The sequence below is a fragment of the Oncorhynchus tshawytscha genome, linkage group LG04 (genome assembly GCF_018296145.1).
Source record: "Oncorhynchus tshawytscha isolate Ot180627B linkage group LG04, Otsh_v2.0, whole genome shotgun sequence".
NCBI lineage: Eukaryota > Metazoa > Chordata > Actinopteri > Salmoniformes > Salmonidae > Oncorhynchus > Oncorhynchus tshawytscha.
Window position 1 is genome coordinate 21,591,816 of NC_056432.1, and position 19,913 is coordinate 21,611,728.

General features: G+C 43.9%; 2 protein-coding genes across 2 annotated transcripts in view; both read right to left on the reverse strand.

Moving 5' to 3' along the window:
• Positions 1-3,371: 3,371 nt before the first annotated feature.
• Positions 3,372-15,888, reverse strand: LOC112232797 (endoplasmic reticulum mannosyl-oligosaccharide 1,2-alpha-mannosidase). The gene is made up of 13 exons (XM_042321265.1): positions 15,850-15,888; positions 15,550-15,658; positions 15,339-15,454; positions 15,137-15,207; positions 14,741-14,853; positions 14,333-14,512; positions 13,642-13,790; positions 13,226-13,414; positions 12,553-12,743; positions 4,605-4,725; positions 4,119-4,313; positions 3,818-3,949; positions 3,372-3,578 (listed from the first exon to the last, which is right to left on the reverse strand). The coding sequence occupies exons 1-13, from the start codon at positions 15,886-15,888 to the stop codon at positions 3,372-3,374; spliced, it is 1,812 nt and encodes a 603-aa protein (XP_042177199.1).
• A 433-nt stretch (positions 15,889-16,321) lies between these two features.
• Positions 16,322-19,913, reverse strand: part of si:dkey-61l1.4 (collagen alpha-1(I) chain) — a 65,971-nt gene continuing 62,379 nt past the window's right edge. The window contains exons 68-69 of the mRNA XM_042321266.1: positions 18,087-19,844; positions 16,322-16,336 (exon numbers count right to left, since the gene is read on the reverse strand). Of these exons, the coding sequence (XP_042177200.1) occupies positions 19,686-19,844 (159 nt within the window). The 3' untranslated portion in view covers positions 16,322-16,336; positions 18,087-19,685. The remainder of the gene's footprint in view (positions 16,337-18,086; positions 19,845-19,913) is intronic.

The following is a 19,913-nucleotide window of genomic DNA, read 5'->3' on the forward strand; positions in this document are numbered from 1 at the left end:
CAGAGCAGCTGGATTTAATCCATGTCGTGGCAGATTCGTGCTAAAATGTAAAGGTCATTTGTGATTGAGCCGACATGCAGCGGTTACGTGAATGCGGTCTCCACGAATGTGGTAACATTGCCTTTAAATTTCTATCTTCCACGATACGGATTGAATCCAGCCCTTAACCATGACAATATCTCTGACCTTGGTTAGCAGAGGGCAGGCAGCAGCTGACTTCAGATGCTGTATCAAAATCTCCCAATAGCATTTCATTTACATTGTTATAAAATAGGGAAATGGCTTATTGTCATTCTTAACAGAATGATGAATGTAGAATAATTCCAGATTCCAGTTATTTTAATAACTAGGATATCTTTGGTGTAGAAAAGTGTAGGATCCAGCTGAAGGATTTTTAAAAAAGGAATCAGAAATGAGCAGCAGTATATATATTAACTGATCAGAGATGTGAAAAAGGGATCGGAAGCAGAGCCCTTAGTTTCATGATATATACTGTAAGTCTATACACAGTGAGAGTTATGGAAGTATACCCAGCAAATGGTTGGACAGTTGGAAAATGACATTCCTTATTTCAAAATCACACCATGATTATGTAACAAACACACATCTTTGCACAACTATTCACATCAACTATGTACATTTCAATAACAAAACATGAATATGTCCAAAGAGTTTCATAATGTTGTCCAGAGCAACGTTGAAGGCACAAGTGAAACAACACTAAAGGAGGGGAGAGCTGAACATTGAAATAGGGAAGAAAACTACATTTCACACTTAAGATGTTGAGTTTGGTCTCAATAGAATCTGAGTGAAAGTGTACATAACATTCAATATAGCTATTTACAGGAATGATGGTGAAGTATAGGATCTACAGCCCAGGGCCCTGTTTCCCAAAAGCATGTTAAGGCTAAGTTCATCGTTAGGATCCTATGGTTTTAACGAACTTAACATGCTTTTAGGAAACCAGGACCAGTTCTACTGCTACTCCAGTTTCTGTGGCATAATCCACATTTACAATTCAGTCTATCCAGATATAGTATAACACACTACAAATCAATTCAAATTATATGGACTAAATTCAGCTTAATCTCACAAATATATCTGTATAACTAAACTACCCAAGTGTTCACACTAGCTTGCCCTAATTTGATGCCACACAACAGCAATGATGACAAATGATAAGGAAAAAAATAGGAAACTGACATTCTTTAAAGATAATAGCAGCGGAGTCAGTCAAACTCAAGGAAATTCAACAATAAGTGCTTGTTGTCCCCATACACAAAAAGGTGCACAGTATGCAAGTAAACTAGATTGTTCTATGCCTGACATGATTTTAACATTAAATATTTTTTTATATAAATAATTTCTTAAGAATGTGATTGAGAAACTGGAGAGTGACATGATCCAGGGACACAGGAAGTTTCATCCCAATGCTATGTCATTTCCTGTAAAGCCCATTAATGTGTCACCTCCACTTCCTCTTGGGCTTCTGCCTAAAACAGCTTGGAGTTCAGTCACACTCATCCCATTCTCTAGTGTTGGTGGACAAAATAACCACAATGAGCCAACTACACAGGTTGGCTGGCTCATGTTTTCCACTCTTCCTTCAGAGTAAACAACTCATTATCAGAGGACAGACAGACTCCGCACCAGCAATGTGGTGAGAACAGAGAACATTTTAAATAAATATCAAGGCTACCGTGCCTCAATCTCACCCTAGCACTGCTGTCATTCCACCATGGCTATTACAATCATTTAACGAACAATGAATTACGGCCTTTTTATTTTAAATTTGCCATTTTTCCAGAGTTTTGGAGTTGGGAGAGGGTAAACCAACCCAAACTTGAGTCACAGATATATCAAAATGAGCAATGAGATATCTTGGTGTTAGCCAAGCCCTGAGCTGTGATGTATTTCTGTATCTACACTACCGTTCAAAAAGGTTGGGGTCACTTAGAAATGTCCTTGTTTTTTTTTTTTAAATAACAGCACATTTTTTGTCCATTAAAATAACAAATTGATCAGAAGTACAGTCTAGACATTGTTAATGTTGTAAATTACTATTGTAGCTGGAAATGGCTGATTCTTTATGAAATATCTACATAAAACGTACAGAGGCCCATTATCAGCAACCATCACTCCTGTGTTCCAATGGATTAGCTAACACAACGTGCCAAGTTTAAAAAAAAACTCTTATGCAATTATGTTAGCACAGCTATAAGAATGTTGTGCTTATTAAAAGAAGCAATAAACCTGGCCTTCTTTAGACTAGTTGAGCATTCCTGGTTCGATTACAGGCGCAAAATGGCCAGAAACAAAACACTTTCTGAAACTCATCAGTCTATTCTTGTTCTGAGAAATTAAGGCTATTCCATGCGAGAAACTGCCAAGAAACTGAAGATCTAACACAACGCTGTGTACTACTACCACCTTCACAGAAGAGCGCAAACTGGCTCTAACCAGAATAGAAAGAGGAGTGGGAGGCCCCGTTGCACAACTGAGCAAGAGGACAAGTACATTAGAGTGTCTAGTTTGAGAAATAGACGCCTCAAGTCCTCAACTGGCAGCTTCATTAAATAGTACCCGCAAAACACCAGTCTCAACGCCAACAGTGAAGAGGCAACTCCGGGATGCTGGCCTACTAGGAGGAGGTCCTCTGTCCAGTGTCTGTTATTTTGCCCATCTTAATCTTTTCTTTTTATTGGCCAGTCTGAGATACGGCTTTTTCTTTGCAACTCTGCCTATAAAGGCCTTCATCCCGGAGTCGCCTCTTCACTGTTGTACACCTATGCAGCTGTACATAGTCCATCGGTAAATAGCCCACCCAATTTACCTACCTCATCCCCATACTGTTTTTATTTATTTACTTTTCTGCTCTTTTGCACACCAGTATCTCTACCTGCACATGACCATCTGATAATTTATCACACCAGTGTTAGTCTGCTAAATTGTAATTATTCGCCTACCTCCTCATGCCTTTTGCACACAATGTATATAGACTCTTTATTTCTACTGTGTTATTGACTTGTTTGTTTACTCCATGTGTAACTCTGTTGTTGTCTGTTCACACTGCTATGCTTTATCTTGGCCAGGTCGCAGTTGTAAATGAGAACTTGTTCTCAACTAGCCTACCTGGTTAAATAAAGGTGAAATAAAAATAAAAATGTAGATATTCCATAAAAAATAAATCGGCCGTTTCCAGCTACAATAGTCATTTACAATATTAACAATGTCTTCACTGGATTTCTGATCAATTTGATGTTAATTTAAATGGACAAAAAAAGCTTTTCCTTAAAACAAGGACATTTCTAAGTGACCCCAGACTTCTGAACGGTAGTGCATGTATCCCGTTGACTTGGCTGGTGTATCGCTCACTCAGCAGAAGGCCAGATGGGCAGGGGGTGGGCCTCTGTGTTGAACACATACTTGTCCAGACTGACCAGCTCTGGGTCATCTGAGAACAGCAGGTAGAAGTACTTAAGAGTCTCCCCCAGGAAGAAACTCTCCATCTTGTCCCGGGGGCTGGGGTACTCTGGGTCCCGGACGTTGTTGATGGATGTGTAGCCACCAGTAGAAACCTGAAGGGAGACAGACCAACATAACACACGCTATAAGAGAAGGATCTGTAATCTCTGGGGAAATACTCACTCAATAACCACATACTGAATATCTCATTGCATTTCTCTGTAGCCCGATTTCAGATCAGTTTGTGCCGTCTTGCCAACTCTATGGTCCTTGTCACGTCAAACAGATCTGAGACCAGGCTGGTTAATTTACTAACAGTAGTCTAGGCTGGGTAGTGACTGTGTTCTCTCACCTTGGTGTACTTGTTGAAGTTCTGGAGGATCTCCCAGCCCCAGTCTCTGTACTTCCTGTCCTTAGTGAACCTGTACAGATAAAACAAGCTCTCCACCGTCTCAGGGCGAAGGAGGTTGTGTCTGTCTGCAAGCTGAGAAGAGGACAGAGACACACACGAGAAACAATCACATAGGAAATTGACCATATCCATGAAAAACTTCACAGCAGTAAAATAAAAGGGTCAGAAACCCAACTATACTTCAGTAGTGTATTGTTTAATAATATCTCTGCAGGGGAAGTGCACACCCTTGTATACCCACCTTGACGTCTACATCTCTGATGCTTCCCTCGTGCATGTTGAAGTGGACGATCTCAGGGCTCAAGCCAGTCTCCATCTGGGCATACATCTGGTAGCAGGTCTCCATCAGCTGCTTGGCCAGCTCCATGTGGTCGGCTGGCAGGCCGTGGTGGGCCCCTAGAGCCAGGGTCCCAGGGAGGAAACACACCAGGTGGTCCTGACAGACAGGGTTGGGGAGTCAGTGGAGCAATAGAATGTCCATGTTGCAGAATAGAGCCCACAATATTTTAATGGAAAAGACTGGAACTACAGCTGGTTAGGGGTTGACAGCCTTGCTTGACTCATCAAAGCGATAATATTTAAGTATTGGGTGAAACTGGGCTTCAAATGCCCAACCTTAAACAGGGTGCAAACCTCCCTCAAAGAAAATCTTGAGGTTCCGTTGATTTAGAGAAAACATCAGCTCTTTCACCCACACTCATCTGGTGTGCATAGTTCGTATACTAACCATTTTGGGGCTGAACTGACCATGGGACAGCTCCCCTACGAAGGTCAGGCTGTTAGGAGATGACTTCTTAAGCAGGTTCTTCTTCACTCCCTCTAGGGCCTGCAGGTAATCCTCCAGCAATCTGAAGAACACAGTCACAGCTTTACAGCCAAGCACTGGAGAACACACACACAGACACAGCATTACAGCCAAACACACGTACAGACACAGCATTACAGCCAAACACACGCACAGACAGCTTTACAAGCCAAACACTGGAGAACACACGCACAGACACAGCATTACAGCCAAACACACGCACAGACACAGCATTACAGCCAAACACACGCACAGACACAGCATTACAGCCAAACACACGCACAGACACAGCATTACAGCCAAACACACGCACAGACACAGCATTACAGCCAAACACACGCACAGACACAGCATTACAGCCAAACACACGCACAGACACAGCATTACAGCCAAACACACGCACAGACACAGCATTACAGCCAAACACACGCACAGACACAGCATTACAGCCAAACACACGCACAGACACAGCATTACAGCCAAACACACGCACAGACACAGCATTACAGCCAAACACACGCACAGACACAGCATTAAAGCCAAACACACGCACAGACACAGCATTACAGCCAAACACACGCACAGACACAGCATTACAGCCAAACACACGCACAGACACAGCATTACAGCCAAACACACGCACAGACACAGCATTACAGCCAAACACACGCACAGACACAGCATTACAGCCAAACACACGCACAGACACAGCATTACAGCCAAACACACGCACAGACACAGCATTACAGCCAAACACACGCACAGACACAGCATTACAGCCAAACACACGCACAGACACAGCATTACAGCCAAACACACGCACAGACACAGCATTACAGCCAAACACACGCACAGACACAGCATTACAGCCAAACACACGCACAGACACAGCATTAAAGCCAAACACACGCACAGACACAGCTTTACAGCCAAACACACGCACAGACACAGCATTACAGCCAAACACACGCACAGACACAGCATTACAGCCAAACACACGCACAGACACAGCATTACAGCCAAACACACGCACAGACACAGCATTACAGCCAAACACACGCACAGACACAGCATTACAGCCAAACACACGCACAGACACAGCATTACAGCCAAACACACACACAGACACAGCATTACAGCCAAACACACGCACAGACACAGCATTAAAGCCAAACACACGCACAGACAGCTTTACAGCCAAACACACGCACAGACACAGCATTACAGCCAAACACACGCACAGACACAGTATTACAGCAAACACACGCACAGACACAGCATTACAGCCAAACACATGCACAGACAGCTTTACAAGCCAAACACTGGTGAACACACATACAGACACAGCATTACAGCCAAACACACGCACAGACACAGCCTTACAGCCAAACACACGCACAGACACAGCCAAACACACGCACAGACACAGCATTACAGCCAAACACACGCACAGACACAGCCTTACAGCCAACCACACGCACAGACACAGCCAAACACACGCACAGACACAGCCAAACACACGCACAGACCCAGCCAAACACACGCACAGACCCAGCATTACAGCCAAACACACGCACAGACCCAGCATTACAGCCAAACACACGCACAGACACAGCATTACAGCCAAACACACGCACAGACCCAGCATTACAGCCAAACACACGCACAGACCCAGCATTACAGCCAAACACACGCACAGACACAGCATTACAGCAAACAAACGCACAGACACAGCATTACAGCAAACAAACGCACAGACACAGCATTACAGCCAAACAAACGCACAGACACAGCATTACAGCAAACACACGCACAGACACAGCATTACAGCCAAACACACGCACAGACACAGCATTACAGCCAAACACACGCACAGACACAGCATTACAGCCAAACACACGCACAGACACAGCATTACAGCCAAACACACGCACAGACACAGCATTACAGCAAACACACGCACAGACACAGCAAACACACGCACAGACACAGCATTACAGCCAAACACACGTACAGACACAGCATTACAGCAAACACATGCAGACAGCTTTACAAGCCAAACACTGGTGAACACACACACAGACACAGCCTTACAGCCAAACACACGCACAGACACAGCCAAACACACGCACAGACACAGCATTACAGCCAAACACACGCACAGACACAGCATTACAGCAAACACGCACAGACACAGCATTACAGCCAAACACACGTACAGACACAGCAATACAGCCAAACACATGCACAGACAGCATTACAGCCAAACACACACACAGACAGCATTACAGCAAACACACGCACAGACACAGCATTACAGCCAAACACATGCACAGACAGCTTTACAAGCCAAACACTGGTGAACACACATACAGACACAGCATTACAGCCAAACACACGCACAGACACAGCCTTACAGCCAAACACACGCACAGACACAGCCAAACACACGCACAGACACAGCCAAACACACGCACAGACCCAGCCAAACACACGCACAGACCCAGCATTACAGCCAAACACACGCACAGACACAGCATTACAGCCAAACACACGCACAGACACAGCATTACAGCCAAACACACGTACAGACACAGCATTACAGCCAAACAGTGGAGAACACAGACACAGCATTACAGCCAAACAGTGGAGAACACAGACACAGCATTACAGCCAAACACACGTACAGACACAGCATTACAGCCAAACACACGTACAGACACAGCATTACAGCCAAACACACGCACAGACACAGCATTACAGCCAAACACACGCACAGACACAGCATTACAGCCAAACACACGCACAGACACAGCATTACAGCCAAGCACACGCACAGACACAGCATTACAGCCAAACACACGCACAGACACAGCATTACAGCCAAACACACGCACAGACACAGCATTACAGCCAAACACACGCACAGACACAGCATTACAGCCAAAACACGCACAGACACAGCATTACAGCCAAACAGTGGAGAACACAGACACAGCATTACAGCCAAACACACGCACAGACACAGCATTACAGCCAAACACACGTACAGACACAGCATTACAGCCAAACACACGCACAGACACAGCATTACAGCCAAACACACGCACAGACACAGCATTACAGCCAAACACACGCACAGACACAGCATTACAGCCAAACACACGCACAGACACAGCATTACAGCAAACAGTGGAAACACACGTACAGACACAGCATTACAGCCAAACAGTGGAGAACACACAGACACAGCATTACAGCCAAACAGTGGAAACACACGTACAGACACAGCATTACAGCCAGTGGAAACACACGCACAGACCCAGCATTACAGCCAAACACACATACAGACACAGCATTACAGCCAAACAGTGGAGACACACAGACACAGCATTACAGCCAAACAGTGGAACACACGTACAGACACAGCATTACAGCCAAACAGTGGAGAACACACGTACAGACACAGCATTACAGCCAAACAGTGGAGAACACACGTACAGACACAGCATTACAGCCAAACACACGTACAGACACAGCATTACAGCCAAACAGTGGAGAACACACGTACAGACACAGCATTACAGCCAAACAGTGGAGAACACACGTACAGACACAGCATTACAGCCAAACAGTGGAGAACACACGTACAGACACAGCATTACAGCCAAAACAGTGGAGAAGCCAAACAGTGGAGAACACATGTACAGACACAGCATTACAGCCAAACAGTGGAGAACACACATGTACAGACACAGCATTACAGCCAAACAGTGGAGAACACACGTACAGACACAGCATTACAGCCAAACACACGTACAGACACAGCATTACAGCCAAACAGTGGAGAACACACGTACAGACACAGCATTACAGCCAAACACACGTACAGACACAGCATTACAGCCAAACAGTGGAGAACACATGTACAGACACAGCATTACAGCCAAACAGTGGAGAACACACGTACAGACACAGCATTACAGCCAAACAGTGGAGAACACACGTACAGACACAGCATTACAGCCAAACAGTGGAGAACACATGTACAGACACAGCATTACAGCCAAACAGTGGAGAACACACGTACAGACCCAGCATTACAGCCAAACAGTGGAGAACACACGTACAGACACAGCATTACAGCCAAACAGTGGAGAACACACGTACAGACACAGCATTACAGCCAAACACACGTACAGACACAGCATTACAGCCAAACACACGCACAGACACAGCCAAACACACGCACAGACACAGCCAAACACACGCACAGACCCAGCCAAACACACGCACAGACCCAGCATTACAGCCAAACACACGCACAGACACAGCATTACAGCCAAACACACGCACAGACACAGCATTACAGCCAAACACACGTACAGACACAGCATTACAGCCAAACAGTGGAGAACACAGACACAGCATTACAGCCAAACAGTGGAGAACACAGACACAGCATTACAGCCAAACACACGTACAGACACAGCATTACAGCCAAACACACGTACAGACACAGCATTACAGCCAAACACACGCACAGACACAGCATTACAGCCAAACACACGCACAGACACAGCATTACAGCCAAACACACGCACAGACACAGCATTACAGCCAAACACACGCACAGACACAGCATTACAGCCAAACACACGCACAGACACAGCATTACAGCATTACAGCCAAACACACGCACAGACACAGCATTACAGCCAAACACACGCACAGACACAGCATTACAGCCAAACACACGCACAGACCCAGCATTATAGCCAAACACACGCACAGACACAGCATTACAGCCAAACAGTGGAGAACACACGTACAGACACAGCATTACAGCCAAACAGTGGAGAACACACGTACAGACACAGCATTACAGCCAAACAGTGGAGAACACACGTACAGACACAGCATTACAGCCAAACAGTGGAGAACACACGTACAGACACAGCATTACAGCCAAACAGTGGAGAACACACGTACAGACACAGCATTTCAGCCAAACAGTGGAGAACACACGTACAGACACAGCATTACAGCCAAACAGTGGAGAACACACGTACAGACACAGCATTACAGCCAAACAGTGGAGAACACATGTACAGACACAGCATTACAGCCAAACAGTGGAGAACACACGTACAGACACAGCATTACAGCCAAACAGTGGAGAACACACGTACAGACACAGCATTACAGCCAAACACACACGTACAGACACAGCATTACAGCCAAACAGTGGAGAACACACGTACAGACACAGCATTACAGCCAAACACACGTACAGACACAGCATTACAGCCAAACAGTGGAGAACACATGTACAGACACAGCATTACAGCCAAACAGTGGAGAACACACGTACAGACACAGCATTACAGCCAAACAGTGGAGAACACACGTACAGACACAGCATTACAGCCAAACAGTGGAGAACACATGTACAGACACAGCATTACAGCCAAACAGTGGAGAACACACGTACAGACCCAGCATTACAGCCAAACAGTGGAGAACACACGTACAGACACAGCATTACAGCCAAACAGTGGAGAACACACGTACAGACACAGCATTACAGCCAAACACACGTACAGACACAGCATTACAGCCAAACACACGTACAGACCCAGCATTACAGCCAAACACACGTACAGACACAGCATTACAGCCAAACACACGCACAGACACAGCATTACAGCCAAACACACGTACAGACACAGCATTACAGCCAAACACACGTACAGACACAGCATTACAGCCAAACACACGTACAGACACAGCATTACAGCCAAACACACGTACAGACACAGCATTACAGCCAAACAGTGGAGAACACACGTACAGACACAGCATTACAGCCAAGCACACGTACAGACACAGCATTACAGCCAAACAGTGGAGAACACACGTACAGACACAGCATTATAGCCAAACACACGTACAGACACAGCATTACAGCCAAACACACGTACAGACACAGCATTACAGCCAAACACACGTACAGACACAGCATTACAGCCAAACACACGCACAGACACAGCATTACAGCCAAACAGTGGAGAACACACGTACAGACACAGCATTACAGCCAAACAGTGGAGAACACACGTACAGACACAGCATTACAGCCAAACAGTGGAGAACACACGTACAGACACAGCATTACAGCCAAACAGTGGAGGACACACGTACAGACACAGCATTACAGCCAAACACACGTACAGACACAGCATTACAGCCAAACATTGGAGAACACACGTACAGACACAGCATTACAGCCAAGCACACGTACAGACACAGCATTACAGCCAAACACACGTACAGACACAGCATTACAGCCAAACATTGGAGAACACACGTACAGACACAGCATTACAGCCAAACACACGCACAGACACAGCATTACAGCCAAACATTGGAGAACACACGTACAGACACAGCATTACAGCCAAACATTGGAGAACACACGTACAGACACAGCATTACAGCCAAACATTGGAGAACACACGTACAGACACAGCATTACAGCCAAACACACGCACAGACACAGCATTACAGCCAAACATTGGAGAACACACGTACAGACACAGCATTACAGCCAAACACACGCACAGACACAGCATTACAGCCAAACACACGCACAGACACAGCATTACAGCCAAACAGACGTACAGACACAGCATTACAGCCAAACACACGCACAGACACAGCCAAACACACGCACAGACACAGCATTACAGCCAAACACACGCACAAACACACGCACAGACCCAGCATTACAGCCAAACACACGCACAGACACAGCATTACAGCCAAACACACGCACAGACACAGCATTACAGCCAAACACACGCACAGACACAGCATTACAGCCAAACACACGCACAGACACAGCATTACAGCCAAACACACGCACAGACACAGCATTACAGCCAAACACACGCACAGACACAGCATTACAGCAAACACACGCACAGACACAGCATTACAGCAAACACACGCACAGACACAGCATTACAGCCAAACACACGCACAGACACAGCATTACAGCCAAACACACGCACAGACACAGCATTACAGCCAAACACACGCACAGACACAGCATTACAGCAAACACACGCACAGACACAGCATTACAGCCAAACACACGCACAGACACAGCATTACAGCCAAACACTTTGGACCAGTACCTCCACCAGTCCATGTGTACTGCTCTGTATAAAAACACTACTGGCTTGACAAAGGAATATGGCTAATAACTGTACAAATACTGAGAAACATCAGCTGAATGGTACTTTTACTATTATTGTTTGATAAGTGTCCCATAGAATCTAGTGTCAACACCAACTGATAGAGCACTGAGCCAATGAAATAAAAATACAATTTCAAACAAGTACTTTAAACATAGCACAAGAACCAAATCTGTCCTCAAGCTGCGCTGGGTCTGTGAAAGCTGTTCCAACGGAGGATAAATGTTTTATAAAGTAGCTCTGAAGACCTAGTTGTGCATGAAGTTAAGCAAATATTACCAGACAGTCATGAATAGTCTTGTGCACAGCTTGATACGGCATACAGCCATTCAGCCACATCCACACAGAATTGCAGGTAGCAGAGAGATGGGTTGTTTAAGTCGTGTCAGTTACATCAAGGGAGCTGAGGAGATCAAGCTTAGGACTGTCAAACACGACAGCAAGCTAAAACAGCGACAACTCTGCTTCCTGCCTCCAGTACTTAGCAGGGAGCCTAGACAAGATGAGTAGGAATCTAGTGGCTAGACCTGACTCTGTGAATTAGTGTCAGCCTCAACCTCATGACAGCCTCGAGAAAAGTAGACAGGAAAAGTGTTGAGAAAACCCACTCTGTCTCCTTCTGGCCTCCCTGTATCCACTGTTTAAGGAGGTATTCGTAGTAGCTATCTGCTCGTGCGCCCAGGGTGAAGACCCCCAGATGGGTGAACTGGCCGCTATTGGTGTTGATGAACATGGGGACGAGGCCGTCCTGCTTCCCTTCCAGCTTGTGGACTTTTTGCATGACCTTATCCACTGCAGCCTGGATGAGAAAGGAGGTGGGGGGGGGGATATGTAAGTTAAAGCTAGAATCCGTAAATGAATCACTAACAAAGCAGTCACCCTGCTTCTGTTTTGGTACAAAGCTGAGGAATGCACCTGGGGAAATGTAACCACTCAAATTCATAGACAGAGCTATGGATGCAAGGAAAATTATTGTTTTAATCATGTTGAGGATATACAGTGTTTGTTTACTTCTTCTTTATGTACAAACATTGGAGTAAAACAAGCTTATATTTGGGGGTTCTGATGGATTAATAAGTAAGACATTTATAAATGATCTTTTTCAATAATCAAATTACGTATACATCATTAATCTAGAAGTCCAGAAAATGATGTAGCAACTAAGGATTCTATCTTAAAGTGTTGTCAGAGATTATTGATAAAGTGCTGTGGAATCAAACGTTGTCCAGAAGGCTGACATTAATCGAGTCCTTTCACTAGAACATTGCTTGTGAATATTACCCGGTAGCGTGTGTCCTGAGTGAGGCGACTCAGCTCCCTAAACTCTAGCTGGATGCTGGTGACCTCAGCAACAGTGCTGTCCGACGTCCATCGAGGGGGGTGGGCCGTACCCTTCCCAATGTTCACATCTGAGTAGGGGATCTTGGACGGGGTGTTGAAGGCAGGCATTAACCTCGTTCCTATATCTTTCTGCAAGGTCATCAAAAGAACAACAGAAGGCCGATCAATATGTTTCCCTAGCCAGACCCCCTCCCACAGAAAAACAAGTTATTTCACGAAAGAACTCATAAGACCTAGCAGTATCCCATGAAAGGGTCTTTGAGAGGCAGAAGGAGTGGAAGAGGAAATGTCAGAGGCCCAGCAGCAGTAATAGCCAGCTCTCTGTCTGCATGTCCCTCTGTCTGCATGTGACTCACAGCCTTGTCCAGGAACAGAGCGTCTCCAGTCAGATGGTAAGTGCTCAGCAAGCCGCCCAGGATACGGATGGTGCTCTCAAAAAGGTTCACATCAACGTTCTTATTGAAGGAGAGCTCCGTTGACACCCAGGTCTTAGCCTCCTCAAACTCTGTCCAAAAGAGACCAACCACAACTTTAGTGGTCTAACTCCATGTAAACTCTATGATATAGCAGATACAAAGAAAAGTTGGATCATGAATATAAGTAGCGTTTTCCCTATATGCATTCAGCAGTGGCGCTGCTAAATTGTGGCCGCCAAATTAAATAAACAATTTATATAATAATATACGGTATATAATTATAATGTAATATAATGATACTGTAATATATGATTTATATAATAATAATAATATACTGTATATATTTTTTTGGGGGGAGGGGTAATTTTAGGGGCGGTAAAAAAAAAAATCGGTGTCAACTTAAAACCAGATATAAAAGTATGTTGAAAAGATAATGGAGATCCATATCTTTGATCACATTTCTCTCAGCCCCATGGCAAAATGTGTAGAATTGCAGGAAATTAGCTTTAAAATGGTCAAATGTTCTCTCTGCTCCATGGCAAAATGTGTAGAATTGCAGGAAATTAGCTTTAAAAACATCCAACTTTGCCATCGCTGCTGTAAAAAAATCCTCGGGGAAACACTGAAGTACCTTCTCTGAGGTTGAGGATCCACATGGTGTCCAGGGCGTCAATCAGGGTCAAGCCCAGGCCAAACCACTCTCCATAAGACTTAGAGATGGGCCTCAGCTCATCTTGGCCCCAGGCAAACTCTTTGTACCCCTTCCACGCATGTCTGAAAGCATCTCGTACTGCCTCAAGCCTATCGAATTCTGAAACACACACGCCAAGATATTTAACTACCATCTAAAGATTTAGAAATGAATTACTTCGATTTCAAATAACTAAATCTCTTTCAGACCATGCACATTTCCTCTCAAAGCGCTAGTTGCCCTCTATCAAGCTCAACTTGTGCTTAATAAACAACTGTTGTTAATGGTCATGAAGGGTGGGCTATGGAGAGTTTGCACACACACAAGCGGCAGAGACATGGTACAGACCTGGCTCGTGTGAATGGTCCTCTTGCTCAACCGCTGGGACAGCCACCTTGTTCTCTGCTTCCTTGGCAGTTCCTCCTTCAGTGGCTTGGTCAGCCTCAATCAAGGCCCCACGCCTATTAAACACACATAGGTGTCGGTCAAGATGAGAAGACCAGAAAACATTTTTATATGTTTGGAACAGAGTTTTAGTTTCTAGTCAGAGTACTCCTCACCATCGCTTCCCTAATCCATGCATGCAATAAAGGCTTATGTATCAGAGATAAATTGACTTTCATTATCCATTAGTCATCTCCTCTGATTAGAGACTAGTCTTACTTAACAAGTGGCTTCTCTCCCTTTTCTTTGTCAGCTTTCTTTGCTTCTTGAATCGGATTCTCCTCCACCTGGATATCTGACCTGGTGCCTTTCTTTTGCAGACGGTTCTGCAGGCCGGGTGGCCCCCGCTTGTGGGGTGCCCTCTTCTGCTTCTGAAGGACAAGACACGTTAAGGGAAGTGCTTCAATTCAAGAACACTGAATGTACTGAATGTATCACTAACCCTAACCCTTTCTCACAGCCAAAGGCTAGCTTTAGTATTAGAGGAGTGGAATGTACCAACCTCTGAAGGTGGCTCTGGTACTAGTGGTTGGTTCTGTTTATCCGACTCAGGTAGGACCTCAGGGATGACCAGTTTCAGAACATGGCCCTCATCCTCCTTCACAACAACAGTAAGGCCTGGGGAGGTACATAGGGGAGGATGTTCAGTCTCTGGTGCCTCAAAAACAGAGTCCCCACCACCATAACAATTAGATTTTTTTTGCTGGCCTTACCTCTGAAGTGTTCTGTGACAGTGGGGTAAGTGGCAATCCCACAAACTAACATGAGAGCCACGCTGAAGAGGATGAGGTTGCGCTGCAATCTGGATAACTGTTTCCATTTCTGTGGAGAAATGGGTGCAAATTGGAGGAGATAGAAAATTACAAAGCAGTAAGCAGAGTAAATAACACCAAAACTCAGCTACAATTGATTGCACCAGCTTGTCTGTCAGGAGAGAGTCACACGAAGAAAGAAATCCAGAAGAACCACTGAATGTCACACACAGTGCAACATGTCTGATCAACTGTCAGTACCATGCTGCTACGTACTATACAGAGGCACTGCATTGTCATATTCTTCGGATAAACATCACCATCCCGGTGTCATATCTCCACAGATTGACAGTGACAGGTCTGAGCTCGTCATTTTCTGTTGGAGTGACAATCACATGATATTATGGATATGATGATAATTGTGTCTCTGGGGATTTTTTCATTCAAGTTAGTAAACCATTAAAAATGTCATGCTATATTTACGGTATAAAACATTCAGTGGGATATATAGTATAGCCTATCAATCAACTGCAAAGCATACATAGTAAGTCATCAGACCAGAGTTTGTGATTAAGATACGTAGGTTGGTTGACTTCCTTCAGCACTCACTCACCCTCCAGCAGGACTGTCTTCTCCACTGTTTGCTGTTATAGTTGCCACTCCCAGTGAAGGTTAAAGACACAAATTCCTTCCTTGATGGTGAGTGCATGTCTCCAGCCTACCCCACAGTGAAGTCATAGACTCTATGCTAGAGGAGGAAAGTAGGCTGCAAATTAGAAATTACAGCAACACAACCTCCCTTCTCTAATTATACAAACTCAACTGTAGAGAGATGTACTTTATTAGACCAAATGACTTTCAATATTGAGGACACATAAATAGGACTAAATGTTTGTAGGATATAGCATACAATTATGATTTTGCTTCAATTGACAAATAAAGCTTAATATCTGAAAACAAAGCAATGCAGTTTCATTTACAAACCTTTTATTGATAATAATGACATGTTTGAAAATATTCCTGTCAATCACAGCCAATTATTGTTAGTGAGTACTTGAGGGGTCCTTTGTAGCTCAGTTGGTAGAGCATGGCACTTGTAATGTCAGGGTAGTGGGTTCGATTTCCGGGACCACCCATACGTAAAATGTAGACACACATCGCTTTGGTAAGTCGCTTTGGATAAAAGTGTCGGCTAAATGGCATATATTATTGTTATATTTACATTATTGTCACTGTCTTTCCTTATTTGCAGCCTGCCAATTGACCTAACTATTGAAAATATTGCTTACATTTGTTCCCAAACAGGTCAAATTAGCTTCGAAAGGAAATAAATTACTTTTAAGATACTGTATGCCAGCTGACGAGAGGTAGCTAGCAGATTGTCACGGGCTAATGTGATGCTCAGGGTAGGTACTGTCTGGCGTAGGGACACATTCTTCATGCATCTATTACTGTAGTTAGGCTTAGTCTACCTGTATTCTATAGATTTAGTGGTGTGTTGTATAGATTCCATAATCCGGACATGAGCGAGTGCTCAGCTGGTTCTCAACACTGTGTGCACCCATATGTGCGCTGAAATCAACAGCCACCTCGTTCCCCTCAGCAGCCTCCACTGGTTCCCAAACTTTTTTTCACTCGGCCCCCTTCCAGCATTGGGGAACATCCATTCATTGGAAAGGCAGATCAAGTGTTTCTTTTCAAAAGCAAATCACTTTTGCATGAGAAAACACAAAATACTACTCATTACGTCACGTTTGTGTTGAGCAGACTGTGGGCTTTGAACAGTGCACCTTGTTCATGCCAGGGAGCAGCCCGGTTCCAAAATTAACGCAATCAACCTTTACCCGGTGCAAAACGGCTACACGGTTCAGATGAATCAAATCCCCTCATTGAAACAGGTGGATGACCACCCCAAAGTGCTGCATGCCATGATGACACGGTTGTTTTGATCAATGAGAGAGAGAACATTTGAATTAGACAAGATGGCTGCGTATACATTGTTGGATCACTTGGCACAAAACATGTATTTTAATATCGGAGCATTTTATAAATTCAAACCACTTGCAACTGGACACGGGAATTTTAGAAGATACATGTTTGGCCCAAAAAAGGCTAGTCGAAAATGCTCTGTGCTTCTCCAAACAGTACCTATCCTGTAACCGCTACTGGAGCGTCACATTAGCCCGTTACAATCTGCTAGCTAGAGGAGACTATGCCCGAAGTCTACTCGCAACAGCTGGGATGTATTCATTACGGAAACAGTTCACCGTGTGAGAACCAAACGGGAGCAAAACAAGAGTTTCTATTGGACAAATTCAGACAGGTCCCTCCCCGTTTCGTTCCGTTTAAGAAACGTTATCCAACAGAATCTGCGTAATGAATACGCCCCTGATAATTACGACTGAAAACATCCTCGCAAACAAAAACAATGTGCAAGCTAACACAATCAAAACGTATACTAAAATAAGATGTTGAATTTAGAAATAAATGTACTTTACCTTTTATTCAACAGTGTATGGTATCTCGTGCTCTTCAGAGCTCACAATTCCAATGTCCTGGATCTTGAGCGAAGCTTGACCGATTCACAAAGCGACTATAGACCGAGGCATTACGAGGCCTACAGCCTAAAAACAAGCAGTTACACGAGTAAAGTTAATTTACTACAAACGATGAGCATGTCTAACAGGAAAACGGCAAGTGTTCGTTTAAAATGATTGCATACCTTGAAGAGAACGATTCTCTACTCAAGAGCAGCAATGCAATATCTATACATGCCACGCGCTCAGTGCTAGAAAAAGTAACCTGACCGAACAGAGCGGAAGCAACAAAATACATTCGTTGATACAAGTCTGAGGATGATACATTGTAAATACACGCCTTTCTCTCAAATCAACACTTCGTCCGATTACTTTTAATGAAACATCAGTAGTTCATTTTCATTCGAATCTAGTCAAATCTCATCGTTTTCAATTGTTTCAAGTTTTACTGAAAATAAAATAGCTTATTTACAAATGGTTTGGGTGCTCAATAAATTGTGTGTAATATTCCATATGACGATACCAATTCATTAGGAATTAATTAGTACAGTCCCTTCATTTATTCATACATTTCCGTCTAACAACAAAAGTACTATTATCTCGGGGGCACAATACAAAACATGAGAATATGAATGATTGCTATTTATTCAAACTTAAAAAGAAAAACAACAAAGAAAATGTCCAGCATATAAATTAAGTAAATCACACAATTAAATACATATCTTGAAACAAAGATGAAACTGAAGAAAAACGTAAAAACACTTTTTTTTTTTTTTTTTTTTTTTACAGTACTGCATTGTTCCTCTGTATCAACAGAAATCAAAACATCACAATTTCACAAATGGTGATTAGGTTACTGCATCTATCAGGTGATGCAATAATGCATACAATATTATCACCAGACAGAATTCATTGTCATAGTTCCTAATAATAGTCCAAACCAAGGGATCAATATTGGAATGTTTCTTAGTTTCTAACTGCAGATGTAAGGGTATAGTGTGTATATAATGACGTAGAGTGAGCAAGGAGCTCATAAAATAGAGATTTAGCTATGTCTCCAATTTGGGACACATTGTTAAATTGCAGCAGTGAAGGTTAATGTGTAAACCACAGTGCTCTTCATCAAGAACATACCTGAATTAAGTATGGGTAACGTGAAAAAATAATTATAGCAACCTTTAGCATTTAAAGAAACATCGGTCATTTAAACCAATTACATAAATAAGCATGTTTCAATATCACCAGTGAAATCAGTGTAAACAAAAATACAAAGATAATTTCTCTCAAGAATATCACTGGCCTCTGAAAATGGATAGGCTAACCAGTTCATATTTGTAACTGGTCAACCTTTGGATAGAGAAAAGAGACACTTTTTCCTGTTGGTTGGTACGTCTACTTTGTCTTAGCAATAAACAAGAATGTCATGAGAAGAGGAGAGATGCTGATGTCTTTCTCTGTATCTGTTTCTCTCCCATTTCTCTGGGTCATTTCCCCACTGGCTGGTGGTTGTCTCATTGTTGTCTCTGCTCTTATCAGTCCTTAGAGAGTGTCTCTCTTCCTTTAGCTGAAGCACACAGGCCCAACAGTGAATCCAAACTCCTGTGTGAGGTCACTGCTGCCGAACACTGCCAGATCTCTCAGGGGAAGCAGATCCAAGTCCTCACTCTCAAACTGGAACACCGCCTCACGACGGCCTCCGGAATGCAGCTCCTCAGAGGGCTGCCAAGAGAAACACAAAGTACATACATACAAGTATTGAAGTGACTCTCTTCACCATCTCTCAACAGC